The sequence below is a fragment of the Lytechinus pictus genome, chromosome 5, assembly GCF_037042905.1.
Source record: "Lytechinus pictus isolate F3 Inbred chromosome 5, Lp3.0, whole genome shotgun sequence".
Classification (NCBI taxonomy): Eukaryota; Metazoa; Echinodermata; class Echinoidea; order Temnopleuroida; family Toxopneustidae; genus Lytechinus; species Lytechinus pictus.
In genome coordinates this window covers 24361531-24377656 of record NC_087249.1, presented here as the reverse complement: position 1 = coordinate 24377656, position 16126 = coordinate 24361531, and the positions used below count along the sequence as shown (strand labels likewise).

Genomic DNA, 16126 nt, shown 5'->3' with positions numbered 1-16126 from the left:
TCTGATCCGGCAATTTATCCCGATCTGAACAATCTCGAGATTATTTGTAATGGAGACGCAATTATCGCGCTAGTTCATGGGATTAATCTCGAGATTGCAATCCCAAGTCAACTTGGGATTATTTGCAAAATAGCGTGCTATTTTACAAATTATCGCGCTAGACGCACTCGGGATTATTTATTCACGGCGTCAGACCATAACGCATCGATGCCTAGCTCGAGCAGGAATCGCTCTTATTGCGACGGTGGAGACGGGGTTTCTTGAATCTCGAGATTAATCGCAATGAGGGCCGATCGGGCTAAAATCTCGAGATTGAGCAAACTCGGGATGGTGCAGCACCGCCTAATAATGGGAGAAATTGGGAGAAGAGAGTCATTTAATACTCCAATCAGCGAGGGTAGCTATAATCATAATAAGATAAAAGGATTACTACTCATAATCAAATAAAAGGGTTTACATTGAGTATTCATAAAGTTGATATTTCATCATGAATAGCGAATCGCTATTCATGATGAAATATCAACTTTATGAATACTCAGTGTAAACCCTTTTCATTAGCGATTATAAATAATGGCCTCTTGTCAAAGAGTGGTGACCCTCTTCTTTGATTAACACTAGCCATCTATTGTGGACCATGAAAAGTAGCTCTTTTCATTGATTATGAAGAATGGTAACCCATATGAGAATTGAACCTTCTGAAAAATGACCCTTTTCCCCAGATTTCCTGACTTTTTATTTTTAATAGAACTGTTGGTTGGTAAGCTCCCTACTGGAATTTTATCAGTGCTCTGAACTGAGAAATGCACAAATCAAGAAGAAATGCACTTTTGTAATGCAATTTATATCTCCATTACATGATTTACCAGTACTTTTTGTAATTCTTGGGATTAATATAACCAGTAACAATATCCATTCCCAAGTTTAAAAGAAATTGCGGACTGCATTGCTTACCTTATATATGAACATTGTAGGAATCCAAATTTGTAATTGTAATCCAAATTATACGTCCAGTAAGGATATCCAAACATTTAAGGAATACAACATGGCAGAGACGTAGTAATTAATAGTAGAGTAACTTTCCATTTCACTCAACTGGTTCAATGTTAAAAAGAACACAGCATAGGCACACACACGATTCTTTCAAAGAAATATTGTCTCCAAACAGTTTATATTCAAATAAATTAATTACATGATATATAACATTATATTGATGATCCGATGCAATCGGAAGTGGAATCTACGATCCCGGAGAGACCAAGGATCTCGCAGGATTGATGCTCATCTCTTCTTCAAGTTAATGTTTAATGCAATAAAGCTCCAAGGGTTGGGAAGAAGGTCCATTAGAAGCAAGGTTCCCCAAGGGCAGGCAGCACATGAACATAAACACCAAAATGATGTCACCACTAATAAGAGTATGAATGATGTGTGAGGATTGAGAGGCAACCCCAGAGCTCCAATCATGAGCTACCAACCCCTGAAAGCTACGCTGGGACCAACAGGGAGGTGTAATGAGGGGGGCAATCTTTCACCCCTCTGATCAATACTTGTCCACATATTGGTGGTGCTATGTCAAAACCTCAAAGCAATCAATCAGCAAGAGCGTGGTGCTATTCTGGGAACATGTATACCATTTACCATACACACATGTAGTACAATTTATAAAGAAATCAAACAAAATTGAAAAGCTATAGATAAATATGGGTCCTTGAATTCAACTGAGTTTGTAAGTATTTTTGTAAATATACTCTTATAGCCAGAACTGCCCACCTTAATTGTTAAAAAATCCTATTTTCAGGCCTAAAATCTTCATTCTTACAAGTTTCCAAAATCCTATTTAGTGTCACTTTCCCATTAAAAATCTAACTAAATCCTTCCAGTTGACAGAGCCAATATTCATTGGATGTAATTTCTTTTCCATGTCTTCCAATCAAGTCTGGAACAGATACTTTCCCAGATGTTTCTTATTTTATATCCTTGTTAGGCTCTTATACTGAATGCATTAATAATAATACCCCAAGTGACTGAAAAATAATTAATATAGTTTTCATGTGTTTTCTATATCATGCCGTAAAAGACTTGATGGTTTCTACCAAAGAGTAAAGACAAAAGAAATCACAAGCATCAGAAAAATAAGAACATTGATGTACCAGCTGAAGAAGACTCACAAGTATTTATTTAATAATCAGAACTATAGGGCGGAAATCAGAACCAGTAAGTAAATCAATTTTATGTACTTACACTGCGGAAGAAGCAGTTATTATGCTTCGTCGTATAGATAAAACGTATCATAATAATCCATTTATATCAGACTAGTATAAAGCCGAGGCAAAATTAAATGATATGCCAGAAATACAGACCAGAGCAGGAAAAGCTTTTATAGTGATGTGTGATACATCTAGATAAAACAATGAGTTGGGATTATTTGAAAGTGGTTTAGATTGTAATCATTGTATGCAAGGTAAATAGGAAGTGCATACTCAGGAAGTACTGCCAGTGCTCTGTTGAGGGGGTGTAAGATGACAACTATGGCCTATCAAGAACAGGAAAGAGATACTATACCAAAAGCGGAGCATTTTAAAGGGAAAATTCCAAAATACGTCCTTGCAAAATATCTGACAATTAAAACTTAGAACTCAAATTTTCTTCTAAAAATACTTATCTAGCACTTTATGCTGTGGCAATTACAGATTGGTGCACACACTGTTTGTTGATTGTAAAATACTTATCAACAAAAAAATTGTATTATTCAAAGACGGGAAAGAAGCATTGATCATGGCCGCACTGCAGCTTAACGATATGCACTCATCAGAGTAGTGGTTAGTGATTAACAAAACATATACCGTGTTTACATGTGATCGGCTTTTGTTTCAGAACCGCGAGCCGATGCAGAATCGGCTATTGGTTTATATCTTGCACCGCGTTTACACGCTGTTACAGCTCGCGGTGCAGAATCGGCTCACGTGGCAAAAACCTGAAATGATACGCACACCAACAATATATGTCATAATAAAGACAACGCTGGAGCCGTGCGCTTTGAAGTACGTCATAATGGTAAAGTAAATGAAATGCGAGCCAATTGCCGATGCAGAATCAGCTCTCTGTTTACACGTAGTAAAAAAGCCGATTCTGCATCGGCTTGCGGTTCTGACCCTACTACTTTTGTGGTGCAAAATTGCTGATTCTGAACCGAGAGCTGATGCAAGTTAATCGCGTTTACACGCTATGAAAAAGCCGATGCAAAAGCCGATCACATGTAAACACGGTAATAATAGCACCAAAAAAATCAAAGAACAGACAATATGGATACCAGTATAACTTATCTTTATTAATCACAATAGTTCTATCTTTTCCAAGAATACTTTAAAAAAGGACAAGTCCACCCCAACAGAAAGTTGAATTGAGTAAAAAGAGAAAAGTCCAACAAGTATAACACTGAAAATTTCATTAAATTTTACTTTACAATGGGAAATACTTTGCCATTCTCCATATGATCACAGCAAAGAGTCATTCAATATATTATATTGCGCTGCATGATTCATTGGCTTCAAACAAAATTCTGATATCTCACAGATCAGTTTCTAAAAATTTCCCCAACTTTTCACTATTAAAATAATATTTGGTCTGTAACCACATACTTTCACTGTGGACCCTATTCATTTGAAATACAGGAAAAGCCCAGATGTCCCCAATGTAACTTCCATGAATAAGACTGAATTAAGGATTAACAAAAAGGAAACCATCATTAAATTCAGCGGTGAACAATAAAATTACTCAATTTTTTAATTCTCGCACCCTGGGAAATACACAAAAACATACTAATATTAAATAGCGGACACTGCATAAAATTGGCTGCGTAAGCAGATGATGGCGAGTGGAATAATGTGACAATGAAGATGATCTAGAGAGAACTGCAGAAGAGCTGCACTTGTAGCTCCTAAATATTATTATGAGTGACAGTACAAGTAATACGTGCAGATGCAGTCATAAACTTTAAAACTTGCTCTTCTTTTATACTAGAAATGTAAAAAAAACAATCCTCATTCAAACCCCATTTTAACAGTCAAGTCCAAAAAAAAGTTTATTTGGACTCTATCAGCATCTTCATACTTCAGTGTAAAATAAACATCTGAACACATATGGAGAGGCTGTAAAGCCCTCTTCTTTCCGAAATGGAAATCAAATTGATTTGCATGACTCAGTACACAGTGTTGTTTCACAAACAGTAAAGAGTGACTTAAAAGTCACACTTAAAGGGATGGTCTGGGCTGAAAGTATTTATAGCTTAATAAATAGAGTAGAATTCACTGAGCAAAATGCCAAAAAAATTTCATCAAAATCGGATAACAAATAACAAAGTTATTGAATTTTTAAGTTTAGCAATATTTTGCAAATACAGTCGTCATGAATATTCATTAGGTGGGCTGATGTCACATCCCCACTTGTTCTTTTGTATTTTATTATATGAAATTAGGTTTATTCAATTTTTTTCCTCCAAGAACTAGGAAAATTGGATTGACAAGTGCATTGGATATTTATTGCTGCAACTTATTTCATTATAAGGGAGACATATTATTCACACAAGTATGAAATAATGAAAAAATTAAGATTTTATGTAATAACATAAGAAAACGGAAAGTGGGGATGTGACATCATCAGCCCACCTAATGAATATTCATGATGACTGTTTTCTCAAAATATTGCTAAACTTCACTATAGTGCATAAAGTCTAGCCTGTGTATATGCATGCTGGCTCAGTCAGTCTCTAACAGGTTAAAAAATAGTTGTTTGAAGGAAACTCAAACTAGTATTCCAGACATTTTGTTTTTTAACAAAATATGTTCATCCCTTTTAGCACATTCATGAAACAAACCTTTGAATCTGAATGGTTCAGCTCTAGCCAATATACTTCATGAAAACTCCACACATGCACATAGCTACATTATGTTCAAGTACCGTACATTACATAGGGAAATTGACATGATATTTGTCAATTAGAATGTAATAAGGAATCAATGAAATTCTGAAGATCCTACACTTTACACATTTACCTTTAAACTATATTACCGTATGTGCATTGATAAAAGATTCTGAAGCAACAAGTTGAATTGGGATCAAGAATGTCAACTAAACACATTATAAAACTCATATTTAATAAATATGAGTTTTATAATGTGTTTAGTTGACATTCTTTATTTATACATGTCGGTTTCCATTTTATTTTCATCATCATAACATGGGGTTTGAATAAGCCTTGCACAAATATTTGATTACATACGTGTAATTGTATCGTGTTTCAATGTTCTCACGGCTGCACCAGTTTTGAAAGGAAGTTCCCGAACACAAAATGGAGGGAATATCTGTATTAATTGGTGATTCTGCTTCATTTAAATATTTTGAACAAATACATGTAAGAGTACATTTTTGCAGTTTTATTTTGTCACAAGTGTGTATAAAATGAGATCTCTTTTGAATTTTATCCAAGTATGTCTGGCTGTTTGCCTCTCTGCCATTATAAATCCCCCATAACCTACTGACATCAAAACACAACTAAGTATACACTGTCATTTCTTTCTTACCTTTCATCAGTAACATCCATGTTGTACCTGGTAATAACATCCAAAGGTTCAATCAATCAAATATCAAATCCAGTACATCTGGTATCAAATCTAACAGCGAGTTTTTCTATTGATATAAAGCAGGCTAAACATAACAATCGGACCTTCGCTACTAGGAAAATATCATTTCCATATTCAGAATGAGTGTAAGATCAGAGTCCAGAATTTACGAGTTATGATTATTTGAAGGGCACTGGAGAAACTTATAAAAGGTAACATTGAATGAAATATATCTGAAAGCAATTTGCAAAAATAACTATTGACAAATAATAGGCCTAGTGCAAATTGAAAGTTTATTTCTCACTGTTAGTGTTACTTAACTTATAAAATGTTTCAATTTGAACTTATCACGATTGGAATACATGATGCATAGTAAATCAGTGAAAAGTTTTCTTGCATACACTGCATGGCATATTTACATATATCTTATGTTTGGTATTATTCTTAAAATATAACAGGCAAAGTTCTTGAACATGAACTGAAAGTCCCCACAAATGACTCCCAAAACAGATAAGATGGACACCAAAAATACAGCACTATTGGCAATAGCCCCATGAAACATGAAATCAATGCACTAGCTACTCCATCATTGATGTCACAGATTATGCAATCTCTCAAATATGCTGAACCACTACGTGTCTCTTCTGCGCAACTTTCATGATGCAACGGTCTAGAAACGAATCAGATTCCCTTGGACAGAGAAGTAGGTCAGCATGCAAGCCAGAAGGGGGGGGGGGGTGGGCCACTTCCATTTATGACGAGTTGATACCAGGCGCGACCAAAGAAACGCGTAAAAAGGATCTCTAGTTTTCAAGGGCATGTTACGCGTAACATAATAAGGGTGTCAAAAACATTAAAATACTGAAAAAAGTGTACATATTTTGCTAGGAAAGCTATGTGTTTACGATCAAATTTGCGAAGGTATAAAACAGACTGAAATGCTTTACAAAGGATGTACTTTTTGCCCCAACATGTGTTTAGAGTCCGATTTGAGAGAGGCGTGGGAGATTGGGCGGTACTAAACCCAACAAAAGTAGAGGTAAAGCTGACGTCCATGACATAACAATTAAAATATCGCTGTTTAGGGGGTCAATTCAGGGATTAGTTGTCAAGGCTACCGTTTTGTTTCCAATACTTGTTAAGGGTAGGGTTTCACATGGCAATACTACTTGTTAAGGGATGCGTTTTCAAAATATGGAAAATGCTTGTTTAGGATATGCATTTCATAACCAAATGGTCGCGCCTGGTATCCACTCGTCAATGGGTGTGCCCCCCTCCTCGGGCATGAAAGCAAAGTGACGGACCTATATCTTGGTCCAGATTGGGTATGGATCAAGTAGGACTGAATTTTTGGGATCTACTTTAATAAAGAACAGATATAAACCAAATATACCTGTTGTTTCTTTATTAAGTATTGAGGAAATTATTCATCCTTGGTTGGACTGGGAATATCATCCTTTTTTTCTCTGAAAAATAGTTATTGGCGGTCCAACCACAGATAAATTTTTTTTTATGCATCCTCAAAGCCTGGTATACTTGTATACTACATTATGATTATTATCCCAAACATCCAAGAACTCAAACATTGACAACTACCGACTTCAGCACCAAAGTCTCAAGCAATAAGGACGATTAAAAAGCAACAGTACACACTCCTTGGTCCTCTTTTGATTGTTTGGATCCAAATATTGAGGGGTACATCCAGGAAGACACACACAAATAAATAACGTACATTTCCATGACCATGAACATACACAAATCTTACCTGCAAGGTAAAGAATTTGTCATCTGATACAAACAGCATTAACTTTATCTAGACTGCATGAAGTACACTTGTCAGATATCAACTAAACTTATACCTGTTCCTTTTGAGTTAACATTTACTTGATAAAAAAAAGTAGAAAATGGTAATCCCTTCTGGTCAAATTACACACACGCCTGCTATTGTACTTGCACTGCAATGCTAAAGGGAAATCCCAGGGGTTTATTTTTATCACTAGCTCTTTATTTGTGGGGCTCATGGAATGTTTAAACATAGGATTTCATAAAAAGACTTCCTTTCATGTGCATTCATCCATATTTCCATTGAGCATACCTAGGAGCTTCAGGTCTGAGCACTGATGAATCATAGCTCTATGGATGAATGCAGATTTATTTTTTAACAATATTAATGCAGAAAGCTTTCTTTAGGCAACCCTTGAGAAGGCTAGTGGGGAAAAACCAGGCAACTTTTATAGGAGAAAAAGAAGGAAAAAGAAAAGGGAGAGACATACTATTTCGTAAATGATGAAAAACCCCAAATCATGTAGCAATGGCCTCAGTATCAAGCACGTTGTCTTCACTATAATCTGTAAAGCCCCAGTCACATAAAAAAAGGCCCCAGACCACCCCGGATCTGATTCGAGGTGGTCCGGGGAGAGATCTGTGTTGGCGCCTTGAATGTCCGGCCGGGATGCCAACATGGCAGTTTTTTACTATAAAAAAAACGTCCGGTGTCATCCGTGGACTGCCGGGTAGACAAGCAATCTGGGATGTCTGTGTAGCTGCCGTGTTGGTCCGTGTAGTTGCCGTGTAGGTCCGCATGGTTGCCTGGAGTATCCTTGACAGTCCGTGTTCTTTTTTTTCATATCAATTTTATACAACGCTGTTTACTTTATGAACTTTCAAGTAGTTGTTAAACACTTGACATAAGCATGCTTTATTTATTTAAGATTAAATATTCAAATTTTGTAATGTAAGATTTCAAGCACTTAACAACTACTGTACAAATAGTAAACTGCATTGTGTAAAAAATTAAAACAGCGTTTTTACTGGTTAAAGGAAGTTTGGGTTTTTTATTTTTTTGTAATTCATACCGGCATTGCTGTGTTGATCTTTGAGGATCCGTGTCTACATGTGACTGGGGCTTAAATAGAGTTTGATTTTATTTCAGTAATCCATTAACTTTACAGCTTTATTTCTTTGGGCTTTTTTAAAATGTAGTATTGGTTAATTGATGGGTTTCTATTACCCCCACCCTCATTACAAATACAAGGCAAAAGCAATTTTGTGTCTCGCCCACTTATGAAAATAACCAGAAATATAGTGATTTGCGAGGGCACGCAACAGAATTGTATCAAAACTTCCTTGTGAAATGACTGGGATGGAATAACACTTGTCATAAGAGTCTTGCACATAAACTTTAATGTTGACCTCAAAATGAACTTTGACCATACCATGTGACCTCCCAACACAATAGCATGCAGGTCCCCTAAGTACATCTACCATCGAAGTTTGGTTGTACTTTAACATTGACCTGAAAATGACCGTTGACCTTATCATGTGACCTCCGACTGCAAAATAACATGCAGGTCCCCCAAGTACATCTACCATCCAGGTTTGGTTGAAAAGTGACTTACGGTTGCGGAGTTAGGTCTCAGAAGAGTCTTGCATGTAAAATTTAACGTTGACCTGAAACTGACCTTTGACCTTACCATGTGACCTCCGACTGCAGCATAACACGCAGGTCCCCCAAGTCCATCTTCCATCCAAGTTTGGGTGAAAAGTAACTTACGGTTGTGGAGTTAGGTGTCATAAGAGTCTTGCATGTAAACTTTAACGTTGACCTAAAAATGACCTTTGACCTTACCATATGACCTCGGACTGCATAATAACATGCAGGTCCCCAAAGTCCATCTACCATCCAAGTTTGGTTGAAAAGTGACTTCTGGTTGTGGAGTTAGGTGTCATAAGAGTCTTGCATGTAAACTTTAACGTGAAAAAATGACCTTTGACCTTACCATATGACCTCCGACTGCAGCATAAAATGCAGGTCCCCAAAGTCCATCTACCATCCAAGTTTGGTTGAAAAGTGACTTCTGGTTGTGGAGTTAGGTGTCATGAGAGAGTCTTGCATGTAAACTTTAACGTTGACCTGAAAATGACCTTTGACCTTACCATGTGACCTCCGACTGCAGCATAACATGCAGGTCCCCCAAGTCCATCTACCATCCAAGTTTGGTTGAAAAGTGACTTACGGTTGTGGAGTTATGTGTCATAAGGTTTGTGACGGACGGACAACGGACGACATTTGGATCCCTAAGTCTCGCCTTCACCTCTAGTGGGCGAGACAAAATCATAACTTCTATGATTTCTTTTCATAAGATTTCATGCCTAATTTTGTGTAAATTTCAAACAATTAATAATTTTGTATGAAATACCACATACCAGTAGTAAAAATATATAAATGATGGCTATGAATAAATTGCCTAAAATGCAAATTTTTAAGTTGCAATGGAACAAAAATGCAATTTGGAATGATAACGAATAAACTCCACCACCCATCCCCAATCCTAAAAATATTTTTCGTTAACTTTTCATCCCCTGAATGAAGATATGATACCTTGACAAGCCGATAGAAGCGGATTGGGATCATGTTCTTCAGAGAAGAGGTGCCCAGGCCTAGGACTCTGTCTTATCAGGTGATCCAACCAGTAGTCTATCACTTCCTTCTTCCCTTCTCTACAGGCACAGCAGACAAGCTGTTTCAACTCGGCAACATCCTCTAGAAGTCCTGGAAACATGGAGATGAAGATTCATAAATGCAAACACAGATAAATAGAATCAGTACTCACCTTTAAGGAAAAAGGACCCTTACACATGTACTCCCTATGACAAAACGGGACACCCCCCCCCCCCTTCTCAGACAACTACCCTTCCCCAGAACAAGCATGCTCGATGACAAATACTATATGGGCAACTACTTCCTAAAATAACTTGATTATTATCCTCACCCTCCGTATCACTACAAGGATTATCAACAATATCATTAATATCACGTTTTTTTTTCGGGTAGGCGGGGTGGGGGTTATAATGTCCTCAGGGTGCTTGGTGTGTGGGGTAGTTAATTGTCCAGAGATGAATGTCCTCACATAAAGGGGTGGTTGCACAAGACGGTAATTTACGGACAAGTCCAGCCCTACATCCTTGTCAATATGCAAATGAGGTGACTGATGACATCATCCACTCACTTATTTTCTTTTGTTTTTCATTATATGACATATTAATAAATTATAATAATTTTCACCTCATTGTCATGTGAAACAAAGTTTTATTTCTTTTGAAATTACCATTGTTTCAACATCTTTTTGTTCAGTCAAGTTTCTAATTACTATCAAATCTGTAAAAATTGAAACATTTTATAATTCAAACCATGTTGCACAAAAGAAATAAAGAGGGACCATGGTTGACTCTCAGTTACAGTGCATATTACAGTTTTGTGAAAAATAAGTGAAATTTTGAAATGTCATGTCTTTATATCCAAATTTGATTAAATTTTCAGAGTTATAATCATTCGATCTCTATTGATTCAAATCATCATTTTTCTAGAGTGGACTTGACCTTTAATTCTACAGTATAGGAATCATTCAGACTACTGGAATTGGCAGCTAAAACTTTTTCCTGGGGGGGGGGGGGGTCCCAAAGAAGATGTGTTGCTACGTCCATGCATTCATTGTCTTTTGTTGGTCATAATATGGAGCTCTCCAGTTAGAAATCAGTTTAACGTCTCAACATCAAAAACCTTGATTCCAAATATACACTGAGCTGCTAGCTTGAAAAATTAGAAGTTATACAGTGAGAAAGATATAAAACTTACCTTCATCCATTTCCACCAGTTTAGTGATAACATTTAGATGACCCTCAGCAGTAGCTACTTCCAGTGCACTCCTTCCCTGTGTGATCAAGCAAATACTGTATCGTTCCACAGAGGCTGATCTCACTACGTTCCTAAAACTAGTATACTGGAAACTACTTTAGTGGAAACTAGTACTTTAACGCGTAGTGAGAACGGTCGAAGCGGTCTTGGAAGCAATATTCCAAACCAGTTTGGAAAACCACCTCGCGATGTAGTTTTCAAGATCGCTTTGCCTCGTTAAACTGGTTTTAGCGTAAGTGAGGACACAACCGTTCTTCAGGAAGCGATCTTCGCACATTTTGAGCGCGCTACTCCACACGACATGTGTAGAATACCTATGCTGCGGTTTCGAATTTCGCGCGAAAGGTATCACCCCACTGAGAGCGTTTCCATTGCAACAAGAGCGCTTTCCGTGAAGTGATTTTGAAAACCACTTTCGTTTGATCAAGTGGGAACGCTAGCAAAGCGATCTTCCAAAGTGGTTTCCTGAATCGGTTTCCAGTAAACTAGTTTTAGAAAGCGTAATGAGAACGGCCTCACAGATGATATGAATTCCAAATTCAGATTGATAAACATGATTCTGGTGATACTAATGTAAATTACTCTACCACTCTTCCTTACATCAATCTTCCAGCCTGTACTTTGTTGGAAGAAGAAACCCAAACTGAATAAAACAATATTTATGTATTACAATATAGTATTACACTGATAGTCAAATACAGAGATACACTACATGCACTGTACAAAACAAGATGATTCATTTAAGTTGTTCAGAATCATTCTACTGACGGTATTAATTTCAATTTCATTACATATGAAAATCATGCACTATAAAACAATGCCCCTAATAGAAAGTTATACAAAATTACAAAAATAATGACAACAGACCATTCCACTGTATGTAGAAATATAAAATCTGAAGATTTTTTCTTTCACAAACTGAAGATATTTCGGTATGTTTCCCTGACAATCTGACTAGCAGAAACTGATCGCACCTCACCCAAGTTCATGGTTTTATAAATACATAATAGAAAGTGGGTATTTCAGAGGAAGTAGGATTTCCCTGTGAGGAATTCCCAAGCCCTACCTGCCTATCGCTGAATCAAGGGGAGAATTTCATGAAAAAAATAAGCTCCTGAAATCCTTTGCTCTGATTGGATCAGAGCAAATGAATCAGTGAAAATCACAGAAAAAATATCCACTCCCCAGAAATGAATCCAGCTGGTTAATATTAAACACCATACAATACATCAGTGGCGGATCGGGGGGGGGGGGGGGGGGGGGGGGGGGGTCACATCCGGCCCGTGCCCTCCCCCCCCCCCCCTTCAGAGAATTGAGACACACCAAAAAAATGTTATAGTGCAATATGTAATGCATGGGCAAGTGAGGACCTGGGGTGGTATTCTGGAACACTGTCATAACTTTTGTCATAAATTTTGTCATTTCTCTCCGAGATGTCACACCGCTATGATAGTCACAAATCGGTATTCTGAACATTGTCTTTTCCCTGTCATATCTCTCAAAGTTCCCACCCATCTTTTCGAAGCAAACCAATCAATATCATTGTTAGTTCGCCGTGGGAGCCCTTCTAGCCAATAGTAAGGCCCCGTGACAGGTAGGGCGTATCCCCAATACAGTTGTTGGCATCGCGCAACTACGCGAATATTGATGCGCTTAATTACAAAGAGAGACAGGGAGCTGTGAAGGATTTTAGAGGAGAAGTAGAAAAAGAAGGAAAACAGAGAAAAAAAAGGAGGAATCAATATGTAGGGCCTAACTAATTGTAGCATGAAAAAATAATTTTGAAAATTGTCATGGATGATGAGTGAAACTAATACCACAATCTAATCTACACAATATCATTATATGCTTGACATTCAGTCGGCAGGGTATCGGGATATTTGGTACTAAAATATATGACAAAATTTATGACTGCTACCATACATACCTATCATAACTTTTGTCATATCTGTTGCTTGTATAAAAGGATTACGCACATATAAAGCCGCGTATTTTTGGTGCGCGCTAAAGAGATGAGACAAAATTTATGACAATTTTTGTGACAAAATTTATGACATCCACCAGAATACCGGTTTTGTCATATCTCTGAGAAAAGATAAAATATGGAGAAAAGACAATGTTCAGTATACGGCCCCTGGTTTTTTTTTTTTTTTTTTTTTGCTTTAACAATTGTTCATGGAAGAAATGACCTAATTTTGGCAGTGAAGATTTTTTTTTTCTTGTTTCATTTTTCCTGGATCAAATTGCCTCGATTTGGTAGTGAAGACTTTTTTTTTGGGGGGGGGGTCAAAATTTCCTCATACATAATGCACCCATTTGGAAAATCCTGGATACGCCCCTGCAATACATAAATGAAATTGACAAATATGATGGCATACCAAAAGAACAGCTGCAACCTTCAACTACACTATACTTTTGCTGGAACCCATTTCATTTTCAATATCAAATACTTTTGAAATACATGTACATGTAGGTTTATTTTGACTGGTATACAAAACACTGAGTGAATATCTGATGATGTGGATGACCTAATAAAATACATTAAAGGTCAAGTCCACCTCAGAAAAATGTAGATTTTTAATGAATAGAGAAAAATCAGACAAGCATTTGCAAGCAATTTGGTCACATGCAAATGAGAGAATCGATGATGTCCCTCACTCACTGTTGGAATTTTTCTCTATTTATTCAAATCAACTTTTTGTTGGGGTGGACTTATCCTTTAAGATGGGGTGGGGGTTGGTGGATTTCAATGCACCCCCCTCCCGTTTCACAATTAGAATTTGTATTCTGCTTGTCATTTGATTTGATTTGATTCACAGATTTTCCATCATACCATATATCATTGAGATATTTTAATTTGATCATTCACTGCATATTTTCCAGACTCGATTCACAACTATTTTTTTTATTCCGTGACGACCATGCATATCCAATGTCAGTCAGATCATAACTTTCATACTTTGAACATCCAACTTGGATAAAACTTGTGCTGCTTGTTTGACTTTTATCTACCCTTCATTCTCTTGTTTGCTTTGATATCATCATTTTACTTATTCATTTATTCATATATACCGTACATTCATTTATTTATTAATTCATTTTTTTTTTTTTGGGGGGGGGGGGGGCTGACGTGGAGATGAATTTGCTGTGTAGTATTAATGGATACTTTTATCCAATCATATTACACATGAGGCTATGTGTCTACAAGGCTACATGTACATGTCGTACCTCTGTATTCTTACAGTGCGGTTCAATGCCCCAGCACATCAACAAAAGAGCAGCATCTACATCTCCCTTCCGACAAGTTGCATGAAGGAAACCGAACCGAGAATACAGCTCCACTTGGTCAGATCTGCCAGGCAGTTCCTTTAATGACTGGTTAACCAATGCTGCCCTCTGTAGTTGAATACGAAGTGAAGATTGACTGTAGAAGGGGAAGAGCTTGTCTTGTACGTCGTCCTCAGGAAGCGTCTGCATGAAGCTGTATGCTGCTTTAACAGGGTCCGGATGCTGCTCAAGTATTTCTAGAAGTGCCCGGTAAACATCTGAAACAGGAAACAAGATTAACAATACTTCCATTAAGATATGAGTGCATGATATCAACATGAGCTTCAAAAGATATTAATACCAACTATTCAGGAAAAAACAACTGCAAATCAAATTCAGGAATAGAGAATGGTATATAACAAACTCTGAGCTTGGGTTCCATTCACAGCACCACCACTAATATCACTTCACATTTTCTGAAGAATCCCTGCCGACCACCTCTATGTCGCTTCTATTGGGAAAAGAAATACATCTTTTGAGCATTTTGGGGGCTAGGGGCATGCAATTTAGCCCCTAGCCCCCAAAATGCTCAAAAGATGTATTTTGGGGGCTAGGGGCTAAATTGCATGCCCCTAGCCCCCAAAATGCTCAGAAGAGCCCTGGAAACTGAATAAGAAACCCTGGATATCCCCATTCATCGCAATGTTAAAGCTTATCCAACGTTGCAGATTTAGGCAGTCGATTGTGAAAAGTAGCCCACAAGAATACCAAAAAAATAATTTTTTGCCTGGTTGATTCTCACCCAGGATATGTTATACTAGTACTCCCTGCTATGCACCAATATACAGATCTCAACTCCACCTTTTAATTTCACCGAATAATCCAGCGGATCCCCTGCACCCAGCCTCGACAGTGTGTATCAGAACTCTCCATTCATGTTGCTCAAAATCAATAGGCTTCCTGGGATCCATGCTAGTATCATACCCACCAAATTATATGAGCCTAAATTGAGTTAAACTGAAGTTATCGCGTTTACAACAACGAAATTATGGATGTTCAAAGTTGTTACATTTTCATTATCTTATTCCTTGTTCACTTTTTCTTCACAATTTTACAAATTCCCTTAATTATTCTGATTTCACGATGTATAGATATTTTGATTTTATTCTCCTTCAAAAACTTGGATCAAAGATCTCCTTATAACAGATGTGATAAATAGTTTAGGGATAGTACATCTCACTACACAGCAAAATGATATATGTAGGCAATGGCAAATCTCAATGCAATAATAATAATGTTCAAGTCTTTAAAAACATTTGAAAAGAAAGCATGGTGTTCTTGGTCATCCAGCAAGCTTTTGAATTCCAAAGAGGTGTAAAACTGAAGCATCCAGAAGGTCTGTAATTAGCTTCAGATACATAGATTATAATCTCAGGCTTAAACAGGATATTGGCTGATATTTTCACTACATGGCATCTATAGGAAGTAATTCATACAGGTTATTGAGGAAACCTATGATTAGCAAGGGACACAAAATAACCCTATAAGT

General features: G+C 37.2%; 2 protein-coding genes across 3 annotated transcripts in view; both read right to left on the bottom strand.

Moving 5' to 3' along the window:
• LOC129261641 (leucine-rich repeat serine/threonine-protein kinase 1-like) overlaps positions 1–7469 on the bottom strand; it is a 44770-nt gene extending 37301 nt beyond the window's left edge. Inside the window, exon 1 of one of the 2 annotated variants that reach the window (XM_064100071.1) lies at positions 7381–7469. The gene's annotated coding sequence lies outside the window, so the exon portion shown is untranslated. Of the gene's footprint in view, positions 1–2238; positions 2262–7380 lie in introns of those variants that run through there. The other variant, XM_064100072.1, reaches the window with a different exon arrangement.
• A 770-nt stretch (positions 7470–8239) lies between these two features.
• LOC129261642 (uncharacterized) lies at positions 8240–15548 on the bottom strand. Its single transcript, XM_054899694.2, has 4 exons — positions 15452–15548; positions 14539–14855; positions 11251–11326; positions 8240–10167 (listed from the first exon to the last, which is right to left on the bottom strand). The coding sequence occupies exons 1-4, from the start codon at positions 15546–15548 to the stop codon at positions 9971–9973; spliced, it is 687 nt and encodes a 228-aa protein (XP_054755669.2). The 3' UTR covers positions 8240–9970.
• Positions 15549–16126: the final 578 nt, after the last annotated feature.

Bases quoted from the DNA above. Each gene is read 5' to 3' on its own strand.
- LOC129261642 (XM_054899694.2), bottom strand. From the start codon at position 15,548: ATGGATCCCAGGAAGCCTATTGATTTTGAGCAACATGAATGGAGAGTT. The intron at 14,856-15,451 runs GTGAAATTAAAA...TTCCTGTTTCAG, and splicing joins GGGATCCGCTGGATTATTCG to ATGTTTACCGGGCACTTCTA. The intron at 11,327-14,538 runs GTACGACATGTA...TTGATCACACAG, and splicing joins CGCACTGTAAGAATACAGAG to GGAAGGAGTGCACTGGAAGT.